The sequence below is a fragment of the Alternaria metachromatica genome, assembly GCF_023757995.1.
Source record: "Alternaria metachromatica strain BMP 0045 chromosome Unknown scaffold_2, whole genome shotgun sequence".
Taxonomy (NCBI): Eukaryota; Fungi; Ascomycota; class Dothideomycetes; order Pleosporales; family Pleosporaceae; genus Alternaria; species Alternaria metachromatica.
In genome coordinates, this window is record NW_026055493.1 from 74,723 (window position 1) to 88,736 (window position 14,014).

Below are 14,014 nucleotides of genomic sequence, written 5' to 3' on the forward strand. Positions count from 1 at the left end.
GCGGCTCTTAGGCTTGCACTCTATTAGCTATAAAATATATACTTTACTGCGTATACATACACATTGCAAGAGGCTTAGATGCAGTCTAGACTAAGTTGTTCTACTATAGTATAGAGTTAGGTAGAGTAGGTAGGTTCTAAGATCTGTCTAAGACTAGTCTAGCGGGGCACAGACGCTAGTAGCAGAGCTGTTCTCGAAATTTTTAAGAACAGCTCTGCGAACCTCGCTTAGCTTTTGTCTAAGGACAGCCGACCCAAATGCGAAGGACAGCCGAGCTATAGCGTCTATAACCTACTACCTTCAAACCTTCGTACGAAGCGTTGTCCGAAGCCAGCCGCTATCGCCTTTTCCTCAACTCTATCTTCTTGCCCTTCTTTTACGAAACCTGCACATGATATTTCCCAATGCGGTTAAGAACTGTGGTAGCTTTTCTTGGGGCCTTCGTGGCTGCCGTTCATGCTCAGAACCCGCTTGAGGCTCTGGCGGCGCATATGCCAAAGTGCGCTGTATGTGTTCTTATATGAAGACTATAACTGAACTCTTGTCTGACATATTCGTATAGCTGGCGTGTTTTATGGAAGAGCTTCCCAAGTCGACATGCGCCACAGACCTCACCTCGCAGTGCTTATGCACCAACACTGCCCTCAATCTTGCGGTAGCCGCATGCTCCCAGAAGACATGTACGATATATGAGCTTATGCGTGAGTATACCCTCGTAACGTGCAGGCCGCACACTTGGATACTGATGCGTAGCAGAGACCAAGAACATCACCAGCACTGGTTGTGGAGTACCTGTTCGTTACAAGGGTGACTCCTTCATGGCTATTGGCATAGCTGGAGCTGTTGTCGCTATACTAGCCTTCATCTTGAGGATGGCCGCTAGCATAGGCAAGAAGGGCCGCCAGGTATCATGGGACGACTTGACGATGTTTATTGTTGTCTTGATTGCTATACCTCCCGCGGTCTTTACCCATTTCTGTAAGACCATTTCGACAAACCCTTGGCCGCCATTTTACTTACAACGTTATAGTGGTTAAAAACGGTCTTGGACGAGACATTTGGACTCTCAAAGCTGACCAGATCACCAACGTCCTGTTCTACTACTTCCTGGGAGAAATCTTTTACGTGACTGGCCTTGGTGTCTCCAAGATCTCGATTCTGTTCTTCTACCTTCGCGTCTTTCCGGCCAAGAGCTTTCGAATCCTTACTTACAGCGTCATGGGCGTCTGTGGGGTCTACACCATCGTATTCTTCGTCGTCACCCTCATGCAATGCCGGCCAATCAGCATGGCTTGGGATCAATGGGATGGACTCCACGAGGGCAGCTGCAACAACATTCATCTTCAAGGCTGGATCGCGGCTGCTATCAACATCTTCCTCGACGTCGTCGTGATGGCGCTCCCGATGAAACATCTAGCAGCGCTGAACATGGGTATCAAGAAGAAGGTCATGGTTATGTCCATGTTTGGTGTCGGTATCTTCGTCGTCGTCATCTCGGTCATTCGCTTGGAATCCCTCATTCACTTCTCCAATACGCAGAATGTCACCTGGGATTACGTCGACGCCGGTCTATGGAGTCTTATCGAAATCGACGTTTCGATCGTCTGCGGATGTATGCCTGCTCACCGGCTATTGATCGCCAAGTTCTGGCCGAAGATACAGTCGACAATCGGAGCAAGCAAAGCCCTTTCGACGAAAGGTTCAAAGTTCAACAGTACCAACAACACGACGATCAGCTCTACGGCCCCCGAGAAGTCGGTCCGCCTCTCCATAAAACCCAAAGCGAAGGACGAGAACAACTTCATTCCGTTGGACGACATGGATGACAACAGTGATCGAGCAATGCTGACGAAACGAGACACCGAACGAGACTCTAGGGGTTGGATCGTGGCAACGCATGAGGTGGAAGTCACGCACAGGAATGCTTCGGTGGTCACAGAGAACGCCAATGATGGTAAGCCCCAGGACTGGAACAAGCCTCCTATGATGGGAAGAGAACATGTATGAGCTTTCATTGGCAATATTGGTGTTGTAGCCATTTGGCGTCGACACAAACGGAGTACAGGCGTCACAACCAAGGATATCCCATAGACCGTATCTTCAGAGAACTGTATAATGTACTATATCTTCTACACATCTTCAGTCTTCTCATCGCTCCCGCATTTCGAGACATCATGTTCAACGTCTGTCAACATTTCGGGCGTATTGCGTGTACGTACCACATGATTACATTTTCCAGTCCGATGTAGTCACGTCAGTGAGTGGCATGACTAGAGTCCAGGCTTGATCTGGACTCAGACTAAGCGCCGAACTCGGTCGTGAACGACAGTAGCGCGTGGATGCAATGGGTGGGATCGTCAACAGAGTGAAGCCAACAGGCCGTGCTGGGTTCAGAAGCTAGGACGCGGGGAAAGGAGCGTTAAGCCGCTCAGGGCCCACAATGCAACCACGACAGGGATCCTACCAAGGACAACCCTTCTCGAAGACCACTCGTACCAAGGGGGGATTCAACATCTGCGCGTCCCACTGAAAATGCCAAAATTTTCGCCACTTATCTCTTCCGACATCTTTGCTTCGGTGCTTCTCGAAGGCGTCAGGTGGGCCTTCGACATTACGTATGTACGTTCATCCGAAGGATCTCCGCCAAGGCATTTACCGATTACATATCTGTCGTACTATGCGACCAAACTCCAAGAAGAGCGATCACGAAGAGTGAGTTATCAAAAGTTATGTATGTTATATGCAAAAGCGCGGTTGGCGACAGCATCAACCTTGGAAGCGTTGAGGGAACCGGAGCGGACCGCAGGGGTAAACTCACAACCTTCGGCTTTCTGGATACAGATAAGCTTGGCCCCAGTTGAACGGGCCGTTTAATTAATCGGACCTTCACACTGCGTCTCCACTATTGGCGATCTGCCTACTTTTTCCTCTTCTTTCGAGCCCTGGCATCGGGTGTAATTGTTTCAGACCACTTTTCGGGTATCGTCAGCCTTGCTCCTTTTCGACATCCCAAATCGACTGTGTTGGATCTTCTCGTCTAGTCCTCTTTCAGTCCTGTCCCTGGCATAAGTGGAGTCGAAACTCGGTGGCATTTACCGTGCCGCGGTCGTTCATGATCTTCCCCACGATTCTCCTGGGATTGTTTAATGATGATAGTCGTTGCTTCTCTGCCTGGGCAAACAAAGTGGTTAGCTTGTCACTTTGCCAGAAATCCTCCGATGCAATCGAACGCTCAGCTATGCCACATCCGCATTCAGCAGTTCGTCCGTGTCTCACCGCCGGCTCATCTCCATGTGGCTTACGCTTACATGATGCTCGTAGACACCACCATCTAATTACTATTCCCTTGACTCTCTTTGGTTGTTTGTCTAACAGGTATCTTTTCGTACCATTCCGCTCGCTATGAAGTTCTCGTTCTCCATTCTCACCCTCCTTTCGGGCAACATTTTTGCCAATGCCTTTCCTTCTTCTCTGCATCATAGACACCTCGAAGGCCTCACTCCCGAAAAGCTGAATGCGGCTATTCGATCAGTGGAGGAGTACAAGCATGCCAAGAGACTTCTCGTTGATGTAAAGAAACCCATTGACATCACTGGCAAACACGCCTTCCAAGCTCCCAAGAAGAACGACCAACGCGGACCGTGTCCTGGACTCAATGCTCTGGCTAACCATGGATACATTTCTCGCGATGGTGTCACCAGCTTCGTGGAAGTGGTGGCGGCCATCAACCAAGGTCCGTCTGATGCGTCTTAAAGTACACTGGCCAATTCTAACACGCGTGATATGCAGTGATGGGCATGGGCACAGAGCTGGCTCTCGTTCTCGGTATCATGGGTACTGTCTGGACAGGAAACCCACTATCGTTGGATCCTGGTTTCTCCATCGGAGGCCCCACAGCTGGCACGAACAATATCCTAGGAAACCTGCTTGGTCTTCTCGGTAAGTACTATCACTCTGACGTATTCCAGGTGTTCTCATGCTTACGCCCTCCCAGGTAAACCTCGAGGTCTTCAAGGTTCGCACAACTGGATCGAGTCGGACTCATCGCTCACGCGCGACGACCTTTACGTGACCGGTGATGCTTGGACAATGAACATGACGCTTTTCCGCGACTTCCACGATCGTGCCGATGAGAACGGCGTCCTCTCCATGGATCTGCTGGCCGACCAAGCTGCCCGTCGCTGGGAGTACAGCGTCGCCCACAACCCCAACTTCTATTATGGGCCCGTCACTGGCATGGTCAGCCGTAACGCTGGATACTTCTTCCTCGGTCGTCTGCTCTCGAACCACACAGCTGAGCACCCCGAAGGTGTTCTCACCCAAGAGATCTTCCGCAAGTTCTTTGCCGTGTATGAGTGTGCGAACGGAACCATGGAGTATCGTAAGGGCCACGAGACAATCCCCGACAACTGGTACCGAAAGCCCGTGGAGTACGGCCTCATTCCACTGAACTTGGACATCATTTCTTGGGTCGCAAAGCATCCAGTCCTTGGCAGGTACGTATCCAAAATCTTCCACCTTCAGTGTTGAGTGATAGGCTGACATCTCCGGATAGCATCGGCGGCAACACCGGCACCGTTAACTCCTTCACCGGCCTCGACCTCCACAATGTCACTGGTGGTGTCCTCAACGCAGCCTCTCTACTCGAAAACAACAATCTCCTGTGCTTCGTGTTCGAATTGCTCAAGACTTTCCTGCCCAACTCGCTTTCTCCGCTGCTGTCGACCCTCGAAGTCCCGATCAGCTTAGTGACGGACACCCTGGCGTCGCCGCTGTTGAGCCTCGCGTGCCCAGCATGGAAGGACATGACCGAGGGTGGCGAGCCGCTATGGGACGGTATACAACACACTTTTGCTGGTGCACGCAAGGCGGGTTCAAGCCTCTAGTTCAAGCAGGGAGTGGCCTGCAGAGTGCCGAATACCGCAGTAGTGACACAATTCTATTCTCTTCTCTTGTCTAATATAAGCTGTTAACGGGCTGAGCTCGCAAAATGTAGTTGAAAATGCGCAAGCGTGTTTATATCGCAGTGGACAGCTGCGGTAGGACGAATGCAAGAATTGCTGAGTGAAGATCTTGCTCATAACATTGTGATCGATATCGGCTTTTGCTTACTAGACTACGCTACACATAGCTTGATGAGTAATTGAGGCAGCTGGTTAGGTCTGACAGAGACAGGAATAGATGACTGTTGAGATCGTGACGCACATGTCAGAGCAGAGCGTGAGGTGGTTGGGAGACGCGTTCGCGTCGCGCTGGCGAAAATCTTACCGAATACGGGCTAGCTCCTCTATCATGAGCATCTGCATGAAAGTCACTCTCTTGCAGACATGGAAAGCCGGAACGTTTTTGGACAGACGCGGATGATTATCTGCTGTGAAAAATGAAATGAATGTTTTACAATGCCTTACCATCAGGTCGAGGTTGTGGTGTTGATGGACCTTGAGTGCTCACAACGGCTTTGTGCACGCCAGAAGCGCAGCGATCACGGATGGAAGTGCGCACTTTTGCAATGTCTCGTGTTTATCCTCTCGAGATAGTGGTAAGCGTTCACGATGTTTGGAACGTTGAATAGTGCTGTACAAGGTTGCATTGCAGTGGTGATTTATTGTCCCTGCTCACGATAATCTAGGTACCTGACGTTCCCAAGGTCGCTTCATCAGTTCAGCTCCAGCTGTCAACCATATAGTATACCAATACCCCAGACATGAGTGATAAGACGCCTGAATTCGGCACAATCATGAAGCATGCGTTGGCATACGAAGAAGCCGTCGAAAAAGGACAACGCCTCTTAGCTCTAACAATCGCGGATATCACCGACGGTCCGCCTCAAAGTAAATTTCAGGACATCGATGACCTGGAAGTATGGGGTTGGTGTACTTTCACTCTTGCTAGCCCGAATCCCACTCCTGCTACGAACCTAGTACGAGCCCTAGGCCCTACCCTCAAGTCTTCTCCCACTACAGCGGGTATCCTTACCAATCACGACGAGACCGTTACGGTCGACGGTAAGACCTATCCAGCCACCATGGCGCATTTTCACAGCGTGATAGAACCCGAGGCCGGTATTTTGTTGGCAGAATGCAACACGACCCCGGAAGCAATGCTGAACCCATATAGGAATCTGGATCCAGCGACGTTGGTAGCCAAACTCCCAGAGCTGCGACATTGGTCCGATGTTGCTTTCTTGCAATGGAAGAATGTATGTACTAACTCTAGGTCTCGGTACAATATGCCAGAACTAAGACTTGTAGTAAGATACCAGGTTCTCAATGCGAACACACGAGCCATCTGTAGCATCATCCTTGCCTCTCTTCGTAAAAAACGACAGGAAACAGCTGAGCCAGGAATCTCGTATGACTCCTGGCTTCCGAGATGGCCAGGTTTAGCTTTCCCAATAGAGTCTGAAGAGGCAATAGCGTTATGCGGCACACCCAATGGAAGTGGCGTACTGCATTTGCTCGCTCAGCATAAGGCGAAACTGGGCCACAAGACTATTCAAGAAGTATGCTTGTACTATGAAGATGAAGATGATAAGGGGTTGCGAGAAGTTCCGACTCTGATATTCCATGTCCAGGATGTTTGAGTAAAGCTAGGTAGCGAGGCCGTATGGGGGTCAAGTAGAGATGGATTACATTAAGACCTTTGTAAAAGCATCGCCTAGTCCCCTCTCCACAAGCCATTCCTCGATCGCCTTCATGTCACCTCTATTCGCTCTTTGGCCGCGTCGCTCACCGACTGTGTCGGTAATTTCAGTCATGTCTGGGAAGACTCGCTTTTCACATTGCTCGCGATGTCGCTCGCTGACTTTCTTGTGATGGGCCGGGATGTCGCCCCAGCTTTCCGTTTTGATGTACTTCATGTAATCATCGATATTTTGTGATCCGCCCTCGACGCACAGAAGACCTGGCTTACCAGCGTAAAGAAAGCCGGTCAATTGGTAAGAAGGAGCAAACTTGATGAAGTCGTCGCGTTTGGAGCGTGTGCTGATCGATGGAAAATAGAACCAAACCCTTACCAGCGGTCCAGCGTCCACAGCAGTGAGATCCGGGCCCAGTTCCGTCGTCTCAATTTCCGTCAGGTATTCGACTGCAGCTTCTCTGATGTACTCAATTTTACTGAGCAGGTCCTCATCTTCTGGTATGTCCGACGTCAACCGCGACGTGGCGGCTTTGTTCATCCATTGCGGTTGCTGCACCCGAACCTTTACGGTCGGTGGGTCTAAAGGCGGCTTATCACCGCAAAACGCGAACGGTACCCCGATATCCAGACGCAATGTCCTTGAATTCGGCGACTCTTCGTTGGGCGTAGATACTGGCAGGTCAAGGATGACTGGGATGACCGGCGTATATTTGGCTGCAGATCTAGACCGAGCATCATCGGTATCGCGCAGGATATCTAGTATTCCCTGAGAGTTCTCGTCGAGTGTGATCTCGTCAGGGTACATTGCCAGCAAAAGCTCAACTTGGCCAATTTGAAGCTCTATCAGATCGGCTGGTAAGATCTGCCATTGTTGCATGTCTGTCATCATCGAACGATAGATAATGATAGAATTCCTGAAGGTCGGAAGTAGTCGGAGGGGGCTGCGAGATAGAGTGAAGTTTGATTCAGGTGTGACAGGCAAGAAGACGCGCACTAGCAGAAGAGCGAGGTCGGCGCCAATTTTCGGCTACCAGCCACACGGTGAGCCACACGGTGAGCCACACGGTGAGCCACAACCGCCACCCGCATGGGGATTGTCGAAAGAGAAATCAGCATCAAGCATTGCACGATGGTAGTTCAATCCAGGATTTATTTTTGTTTTCAACACCAAAGCCTGACCCCTATGCAGGTGGAGATGCCTGAGCTTGTTAGCCTTAATTTCGTCTCGTGCTCTTTTCCCTCCACGTACCTGCCACATGTCGATTATCACACTCGACGTTCCGTTCCTTCTGAGGACGCCGACAGCAGCCACATCGTTCAACCACGCAGCAGTTCCGTTTGTGTCGGTTTCGAATTGTCCTCGCAACATCGTGGGGGCACCATCCGCAGCGGGTGGGAGTCCTATCGTCTGAACGTATATGAAGGTTCCGTCATCGGTCTGGATATTGTATCGGGCGTCTGGTCGGAAAGCGCCTTGCGCGTCCGTAAGGCGCCAGTCCGCGCCGAGATTGAGAACTTTGCCTTACAAGATGTGAGTGACATGACGTCATGATACATAAGAGCACGAGGCACGAGCTGTCGAAGATATGTCCCAGCCTTTTCTCATGATCTTTGAAACACGACGACATGTTTAGGCCAAGAGGACTACTCACCACTTATTCTTGGTCCCTTGAAAGTGCCTCCAACGATAGGGATGACGATGCGTTCTTGCCCGGTTGGAATAGAACCGAGCGAGAATCTTTCTCCCAGTAGGGCTTCCATGTGGTAGATCAAAGTCATCTTAGGTGGTTCTGGTGCGCTTTGTGCCATTGTGAAAGCAGTAATAGCAGCAAGTGCAGTGATGGGGGTGAGGAGTCGCATGGTGAATGCAGCGGGAACGTTGTTAGAGACTAGCGGGAAACTCTGAATGCGACGACATCATAGTCGCATAGCCAGAATATATAGATGTACTACAGTGCGATGGCAAGCTTCCATGCCGTCGCCAGGTACCGAAGATGACGTACGGCTTAAGGTTCCGCGTTCCTGCAGCAACCCCGCAATCGGCAATTCCTCTAGATCTACCCCAAATCAAGATGTCGGCTCAATTTCCACCACATCCCATGGGGAAAATTGGTCCCTCGTCGCATCGCATTCACTTACTTCGTCATTGACTACCGCTACCGACGGGAAATACGTTGTCGCGCGCGAAGATGTCAAAACACAAGAGCGGTCTGCTATTCTCTCGTACTAGCCCGTGCCCAGGTGTGCCATCCCTCTGCACCTGCCGATCAGCAATGCAATCGATACGTGGCCCACTGCATCACGAAGACACGCCGACACCCGTATGAACGATAGAACGAGCATCAGGAAGGTCAATACCATGGCGCAATCGTTCGGCGCCCGACGTCTTCAGCTCCGTTGCGCAATCGCAAATCTACCGGCTGCCCTACCCGGTCGAGGCGGCTGGACACCACTGATCTTCGAAAGAATGCGCCGAGTTCCCAAGGTACGCTGCCATGCTTCACCTCAGTCTCTCCATAGCTTGAGAAGCAGCTTGCCCGCTGGTTGGGTAACATAGCTGTAATGCACCTATCCAAAGAGGCGAGCACAAAATCTATCGGAAAAGATGGATACCTACCTAGGTGCCTCCCAACCTAGAAGTCCACGTTGCCTTGGAAGCTCGTTGACTTCATCGCAGCCCAGTATTTCAGTTTGTACCTTGAATGAGGCGTGAGGCACATTCCCTCTCTACCCATGATGCCCCAGCTCCATGGCATCGAAATTCACGCTTGCGGGCCATGAGCTGCTAACACGACACCCCAGGCTATATATGGTCGAAGCGGCACAAGTATGAGCATGCCTCATGGTTGCGAAACGATTGGACAGGCTCGCGCGCGAAAGCCAGAAGGTCCCATGATCACGAACAGGGCCCACCTTCAAGACGACTACCACCCACCTGTGTTATCTTTGTGGAGAATTTTCTTCACGACACGGCCTTCAATCGTGGCTCGAACGTCCAGCCAAGGCATCGTGGCCCACAAGCTGGACGGTGATCATTGCCCAGGCGTCAATGGGCTCAAATTCCAAACCGTGGCGACGCCCCTCAACATCACCCTAGGGTTGTTACAAAGCACAATCTTGTCCAAGAAAAAGATGAGCTATTGGGTTCTTCTCTCTATTATCTCCCTGTGCAAGAGGGTAAGACGTCTCAAGCAAGTGACGCAACCTATAAATTTTCCCCGGCCGAATTTCCTTCACGATGTGGATATACCGCCGCGCCGGCCCGACCAGATCTCGTGGAATGCTTAGACCATAGCATTTCGAATACAGTGGCTAGCAAATGCGACTTCCCCTTTGAAAGCAGTAAAATCATTCAAGGACGTTCTGTTCGAAGAAAAAACCGACTTCTTTGTTGTTCGTGACTGACTGGCTGCATCGCTAACTCAATCTTGCCAGCGAGCTTTCACTCAGCAACCAGACGGCACGTGTTAAGCAGACTGGTGTTTGTATCCATGCGTAGCAGCGGTGAAGTTGCTATCGCTAGCCACGGTATTGCTTCGGAGAAGGTATTGATTGAGTACTATTTTACTTCGTTGTGGAGTAGGCCAACTCATGTGCGATATGAATAGGTATAAAAGCCATAGGTTATGATTCATTCTACGATCAACTCTCTCGTCACCTTACAATACATTCCACAAGCACGCAGCAAAAGCAGCAATGAAGCTTTCTTCTTTTATCACACCTGTCTGCCTCTTGGGCGTAGCAGCATCAGTCGAGATGACTCAGTACTCCACAGGATCTGGGGTCGAAGTCGGTTTTGAGTCCTTCGTCAAAGAGTACGATATTTCATGATTCTCCCGAAAACGGCAAGAACGACTAGAGCACTAACCCAAACTTGTAGGCTCTACGCCTCCGCGGAGGACCCGTCCGCTACAAGCACTTTTACCGATTTCTTCACATCTAACGGGCAGCTCATTGTTCTTGAGAACACCGCTACTGGCTCTGAAGAGATTATCGCGCTGAAGGAGGAGCTTCTCCCCGTAGCTGGCAACAAGCTTTGGAACCATCTTCCTAACGTGACCACCGTTGATTCAGAAACAACCGCCGAGAAGACATACCAGGTGCTTGGTGTTATCGAGACGAGATACGATGGAGGAAACTGCTCTCAGGCCTAGTACGTTCCAAAATTACAACTCCGTGAGCATTGTACTAGTCTGATGGAGTATACTAACGATGCAACTCCCGCAGCTACTCGACCCGCTTTACCGTTACCAAGGACGCCAGCGGATTACCCCAGCTCACACCCCACAGTGGAAGCCTCGTCGCGTACGACGATTTCATCGTGAGCCCATCAAACACGCCGACCGATATAGCTTGTGGGGCTTAGTGTGAGCGCTGGGGGCACGGCCCAATGACTAAGATCTTTTCGCGATTTCGATTTGTACGCAAAAGGCATGGATATATTGCTAGCGAAAGTAGAGCACGTCACGTATTTAGTCTCATGTTGTAAAATCACATTGACACTGTCTGCATTCAAGTAATTAAGGCGACTCTAGCGCCATTTTTGTACCAAGCTCGACTGAACTGATGAATGTCTACCCAGCGTGGTAATATCGACTGTACGCGTGTCAAGCTCACACTGGCTAGATTTATCACTACATCGCTGTATATGTAGAGGTTGATAACAAGACAACTCGTCAATGCACAGTTGTCATTCCAACTCTCACAATGATTGGTATTCATAGTAAATATCATTCCATATTTACTGATCTATTCTTTCCCTCCAGTAGCCCAGACACCAAAAGTAAAGCAAGTCTCACAGACCATCCATGTCCTCCACAGACATGGTCAAGACGTCTTCGCGCGACAAATATATCGTACTCGAAGAGGCTCCGCAGGGCTTCCACGGTGGCAAACAGAACGTCGGTGTCTACGTTGTTAAGTATCGCCCTTTGAATAAAACATGCGTCGAAAAGCGCGTGACTGCGTACCAAAACGGTGTCCATTCGATCCACAGCGAGATTGCCACCATGGAACAATGCCGGAATCATCCAAACATTGTATCAATCATGGATAGCAACACAGCAGATCTCGATCACACGTATGGCTCAATCTGGATGCAGCACTGCGAGCTCGGTTCTTTGGATGCGCTAATTATGCGGTACAAAGAACGCGACATGCATCTCCCAGACGAAGGTTTCTTTTGGAAAGTATTCTGGGATGTTTCACAGGCTCTCTGCTATCTTTGGACGGGTCAGGATTACAAAAAGACACGCGATTACGCTATGCAGGGCCGACCAGTAGAGGGCCGTGTGCGTGGTTGGAACGCCATTCGTCATCGCGATCTAAAGCCAGCCAACATCTTGTTGACATGGTCTAGCCCTCTAGCTGGCGACACGATGAATAGCTACCCGACAGTAGTACTCTGCGACTTCGGCTGCAGTGTAAAGTCTACGGATATTAGTTTGAACAACCAAGCCGCAAAGCTACTCGCTTGGGAAGACGTGGCCTTCGAACCTCCGGAGTCTACCTACAGCGAACGAGGAGACATATATGCGCTCGGTCTGATTTTGCTCTGCCTGGGACAAATGCGACAGCGTCCCAACATGGATGTTCTCGATCCAAAGTGCGATCCATTAGGATACTCTAGTTACTTCCAGTTGGAACTCGGGTCACTAGTTGGAGAATGCTTGGAGCCTGATCCAAGTGACCGACCGGAACAAAAGATTTTACCCGTGGTGGTTTGGGAGGGCTACCAGGAGTGGCGCTCATACAGTGGTGGCGACGGGAAACCACTACCAAAATGGGCGTTTGAGTAGATTCACGTATGTGATAGAGGCTCTCGGCATTTGGGTTGAATATGTAGGATTGTGAACAGAAGTGAATATGTACAAATTTATGAAGTCAACAATAGCGAACATGGAGTGCTCGGCGATGTGGAGTTAATGACCAGCAAGTTTCGTGATCGGCGGTGTGTTCGGGTAGAAGCTTGCCGGCATCGTAGGAATAGGAATGGGACTGGCTGTACCAAACGCAGTCTGGAGGTTCTCTTTCATGGTAGGTGCAGAGTAACCAGTGGGTGCGGCATTTTGAGTGCTGGTAGTGGCTGGATAAGCGCCCCCACTTCCCTTCTTCAAGCAAAATCCGCTACCATAACCATTCTGGCATTGATAGATGTTGTTGCTGCCTTTCTCAGTCCACATGGCCAAATCTTCGATGGTAATGTCTGTGCAAGGCGCCTTTTCTGCGCAGACGACTTTGACAGGCCCGCGGTTCAGGCCGTATTCGACTGTTCCCTTCCAATTCTTAAATGTCATGTTGCTCAACTGCACGCCATTGCCAGCAATAGTGCTCATCGAAGCCCACTTTTGGTCGATGTCTAGCGACCAGGCGTTGCCGTGGCCAATGAAGTTTTCGAAAACAACATCCTCGACGTAGCCGCTGCCACCGTTGGATTTGACCATCATCATCTGGTTAGATTTCCAGGTGTAGATGTTCTTGTATACAACGGAAGAGATGGCAGTATCAGCGCCGAGAGAGCCCATGGCGCAGCCACCGCTCCAGTTGCAGTAGATGTTCTCAATCAGGACATTTTTGGAAGGTGACTTTACGGTGACGCACTCGTCTTTATTGGTTACCATGATGTCGTGTACCCAGCAGTTGGTACATGTGACATCAACACCGTCGAGACCACCCCAGTCGCCTCCGCGGATCGCCATATTGTAGGCTTCACCGTTCGTGCAATTGTTGATCACGAAGTGGAACATGGGCGCATCGACAAGAATTATGTCGTGGATCCCAAAGTTGGTCGATTTCTCAATGCGAAGAAGACGCGCGCCATTTCGCTTGCCGTTCTTGTGGTCTTGGTAACCATTGCCTGCAATTGTGATCAGCACTGTGACGGAACATGACCGATCTCGAATAGCATCCTTGCGTACCTTGAATAGCACCCTTGCCAGTGCTGCTGAACATCTCGAAATCGTTGGCATTTCTGATGAACAACATATTTCCAGCGTCGGTACCCGTGCGATAGATGGTGCCGTCAAGCTGCAGCGCCCACGCCTTGCCACCCTCAAACGTGACCCAGGTGTTCAAGGCATAGTCTCCGGAAGGAACAACGACAGTACCACCTGCCTTGCAAGCAGTGAATGCCTTGAGAAGGGCTGGTCCAAGATCTGTGGACTTATCGGCTTTCGCGCCATAATCCATAACGTTGCAGCTCTTCTTGGCCGTTTTGGCCGCGTGAGTGGTTAAAGGCCCGACCTTGCCCGACAGCTGTGCGAGTGCCGGTGCAATAGTAGCCGCTGCAAGCAGGAATTGCGAAAAATGCATCGTGAATGAAAGACCTGCTCAACAGGAACGAATGACTGGAGTGAAAACGAGCGACAACGAAAAC

The 14,014-nt window shown here is 50.5% G+C and overlaps 6 protein-coding genes across 6 annotated transcripts; 4 read left to right on the top strand and 2 right to left on the bottom strand.

The window, feature by feature from the left end:
* Positions 1–697: 697 nt before the first annotated feature.
* On the top strand, positions 698–2,007 carry J4E83_000843 (uncharacterized protein; the record flags this gene model as incomplete). Its single annotated transcript, XM_049327800.1, has 3 exons — positions 698–701; positions 754–978; positions 1,031–2,007. The coding sequence occupies 3 exons, from the start codon at positions 698–700 to the stop codon at positions 2,005–2,007; spliced, it is 1,206 nt and encodes a 401-aa protein (XP_049192318.1).
* A 1,395-nt stretch (positions 2,008–3,402) lies between these two features.
* Positions 3,403–4,886, top strand: J4E83_000844 (uncharacterized protein; the record flags this gene model as incomplete). The annotated part of the gene is made up of 4 exons (XM_049327801.1): positions 3,403–3,733; positions 3,790–3,939; positions 3,995–4,496; positions 4,556–4,886. The coding sequence occupies 4 exons, from the start codon at positions 3,403–3,405 to the stop codon at positions 4,884–4,886; spliced, it is 1,314 nt and encodes a 437-aa protein (XP_049192319.1).
* Positions 4,887–6,628: 1,742 nt separating this feature from the next.
* Positions 6,629–8,499, bottom strand: J4E83_000845 (uncharacterized protein; the record flags this gene model as incomplete). Its single annotated transcript, XM_049327802.1, has 3 exons — positions 6,629–7,501; positions 7,889–8,160; positions 8,292–8,499. 3 exons carry the CDS (start codon positions 8,497–8,499, stop codon positions 6,629–6,631), a joined length of 1,353 nt encoding a protein of 450 aa, XP_049192320.1.
* A 1,836-nt stretch (positions 8,500–10,335) lies between these two features.
* On the top strand, positions 10,336–10,793 carry J4E83_000846 (uncharacterized protein; the record flags this gene model as incomplete). The annotated part of the gene is made up of 2 exons (XM_049327803.1): positions 10,336–10,454; positions 10,520–10,793. 2 exons carry the CDS (start codon positions 10,336–10,338, stop codon positions 10,791–10,793), a joined length of 393 nt encoding a protein of 130 aa, XP_049192321.1.
* Positions 10,794–11,447: 654 nt separating this feature from the next.
* Positions 11,448–12,437, top strand: J4E83_000847 (uncharacterized protein; the record flags this gene model as incomplete). The annotated part of the gene is made up of 1 exon (XM_049327804.1): positions 11,448–12,437. The coding sequence occupies one exon, from the start codon at positions 11,448–11,450 to the stop codon at positions 12,435–12,437; it is 990 nt and encodes a 329-aa protein (XP_049192322.1).
* A 123-nt stretch (positions 12,438–12,560) lies between these two features.
* J4E83_000848 (uncharacterized protein) lies at positions 12,561–13,950 on the bottom strand (the record flags this gene model as incomplete). The annotated part of the gene is made up of 2 exons (XM_049327805.1): positions 12,561–13,495; positions 13,557–13,950. The coding sequence occupies 2 exons, from the start codon at positions 13,948–13,950 to the stop codon at positions 12,561–12,563; spliced, it is 1,329 nt and encodes a 442-aa protein (XP_049192323.1).
* Between the last annotated feature and the right edge of the window lie 64 nt (positions 13,951–14,014).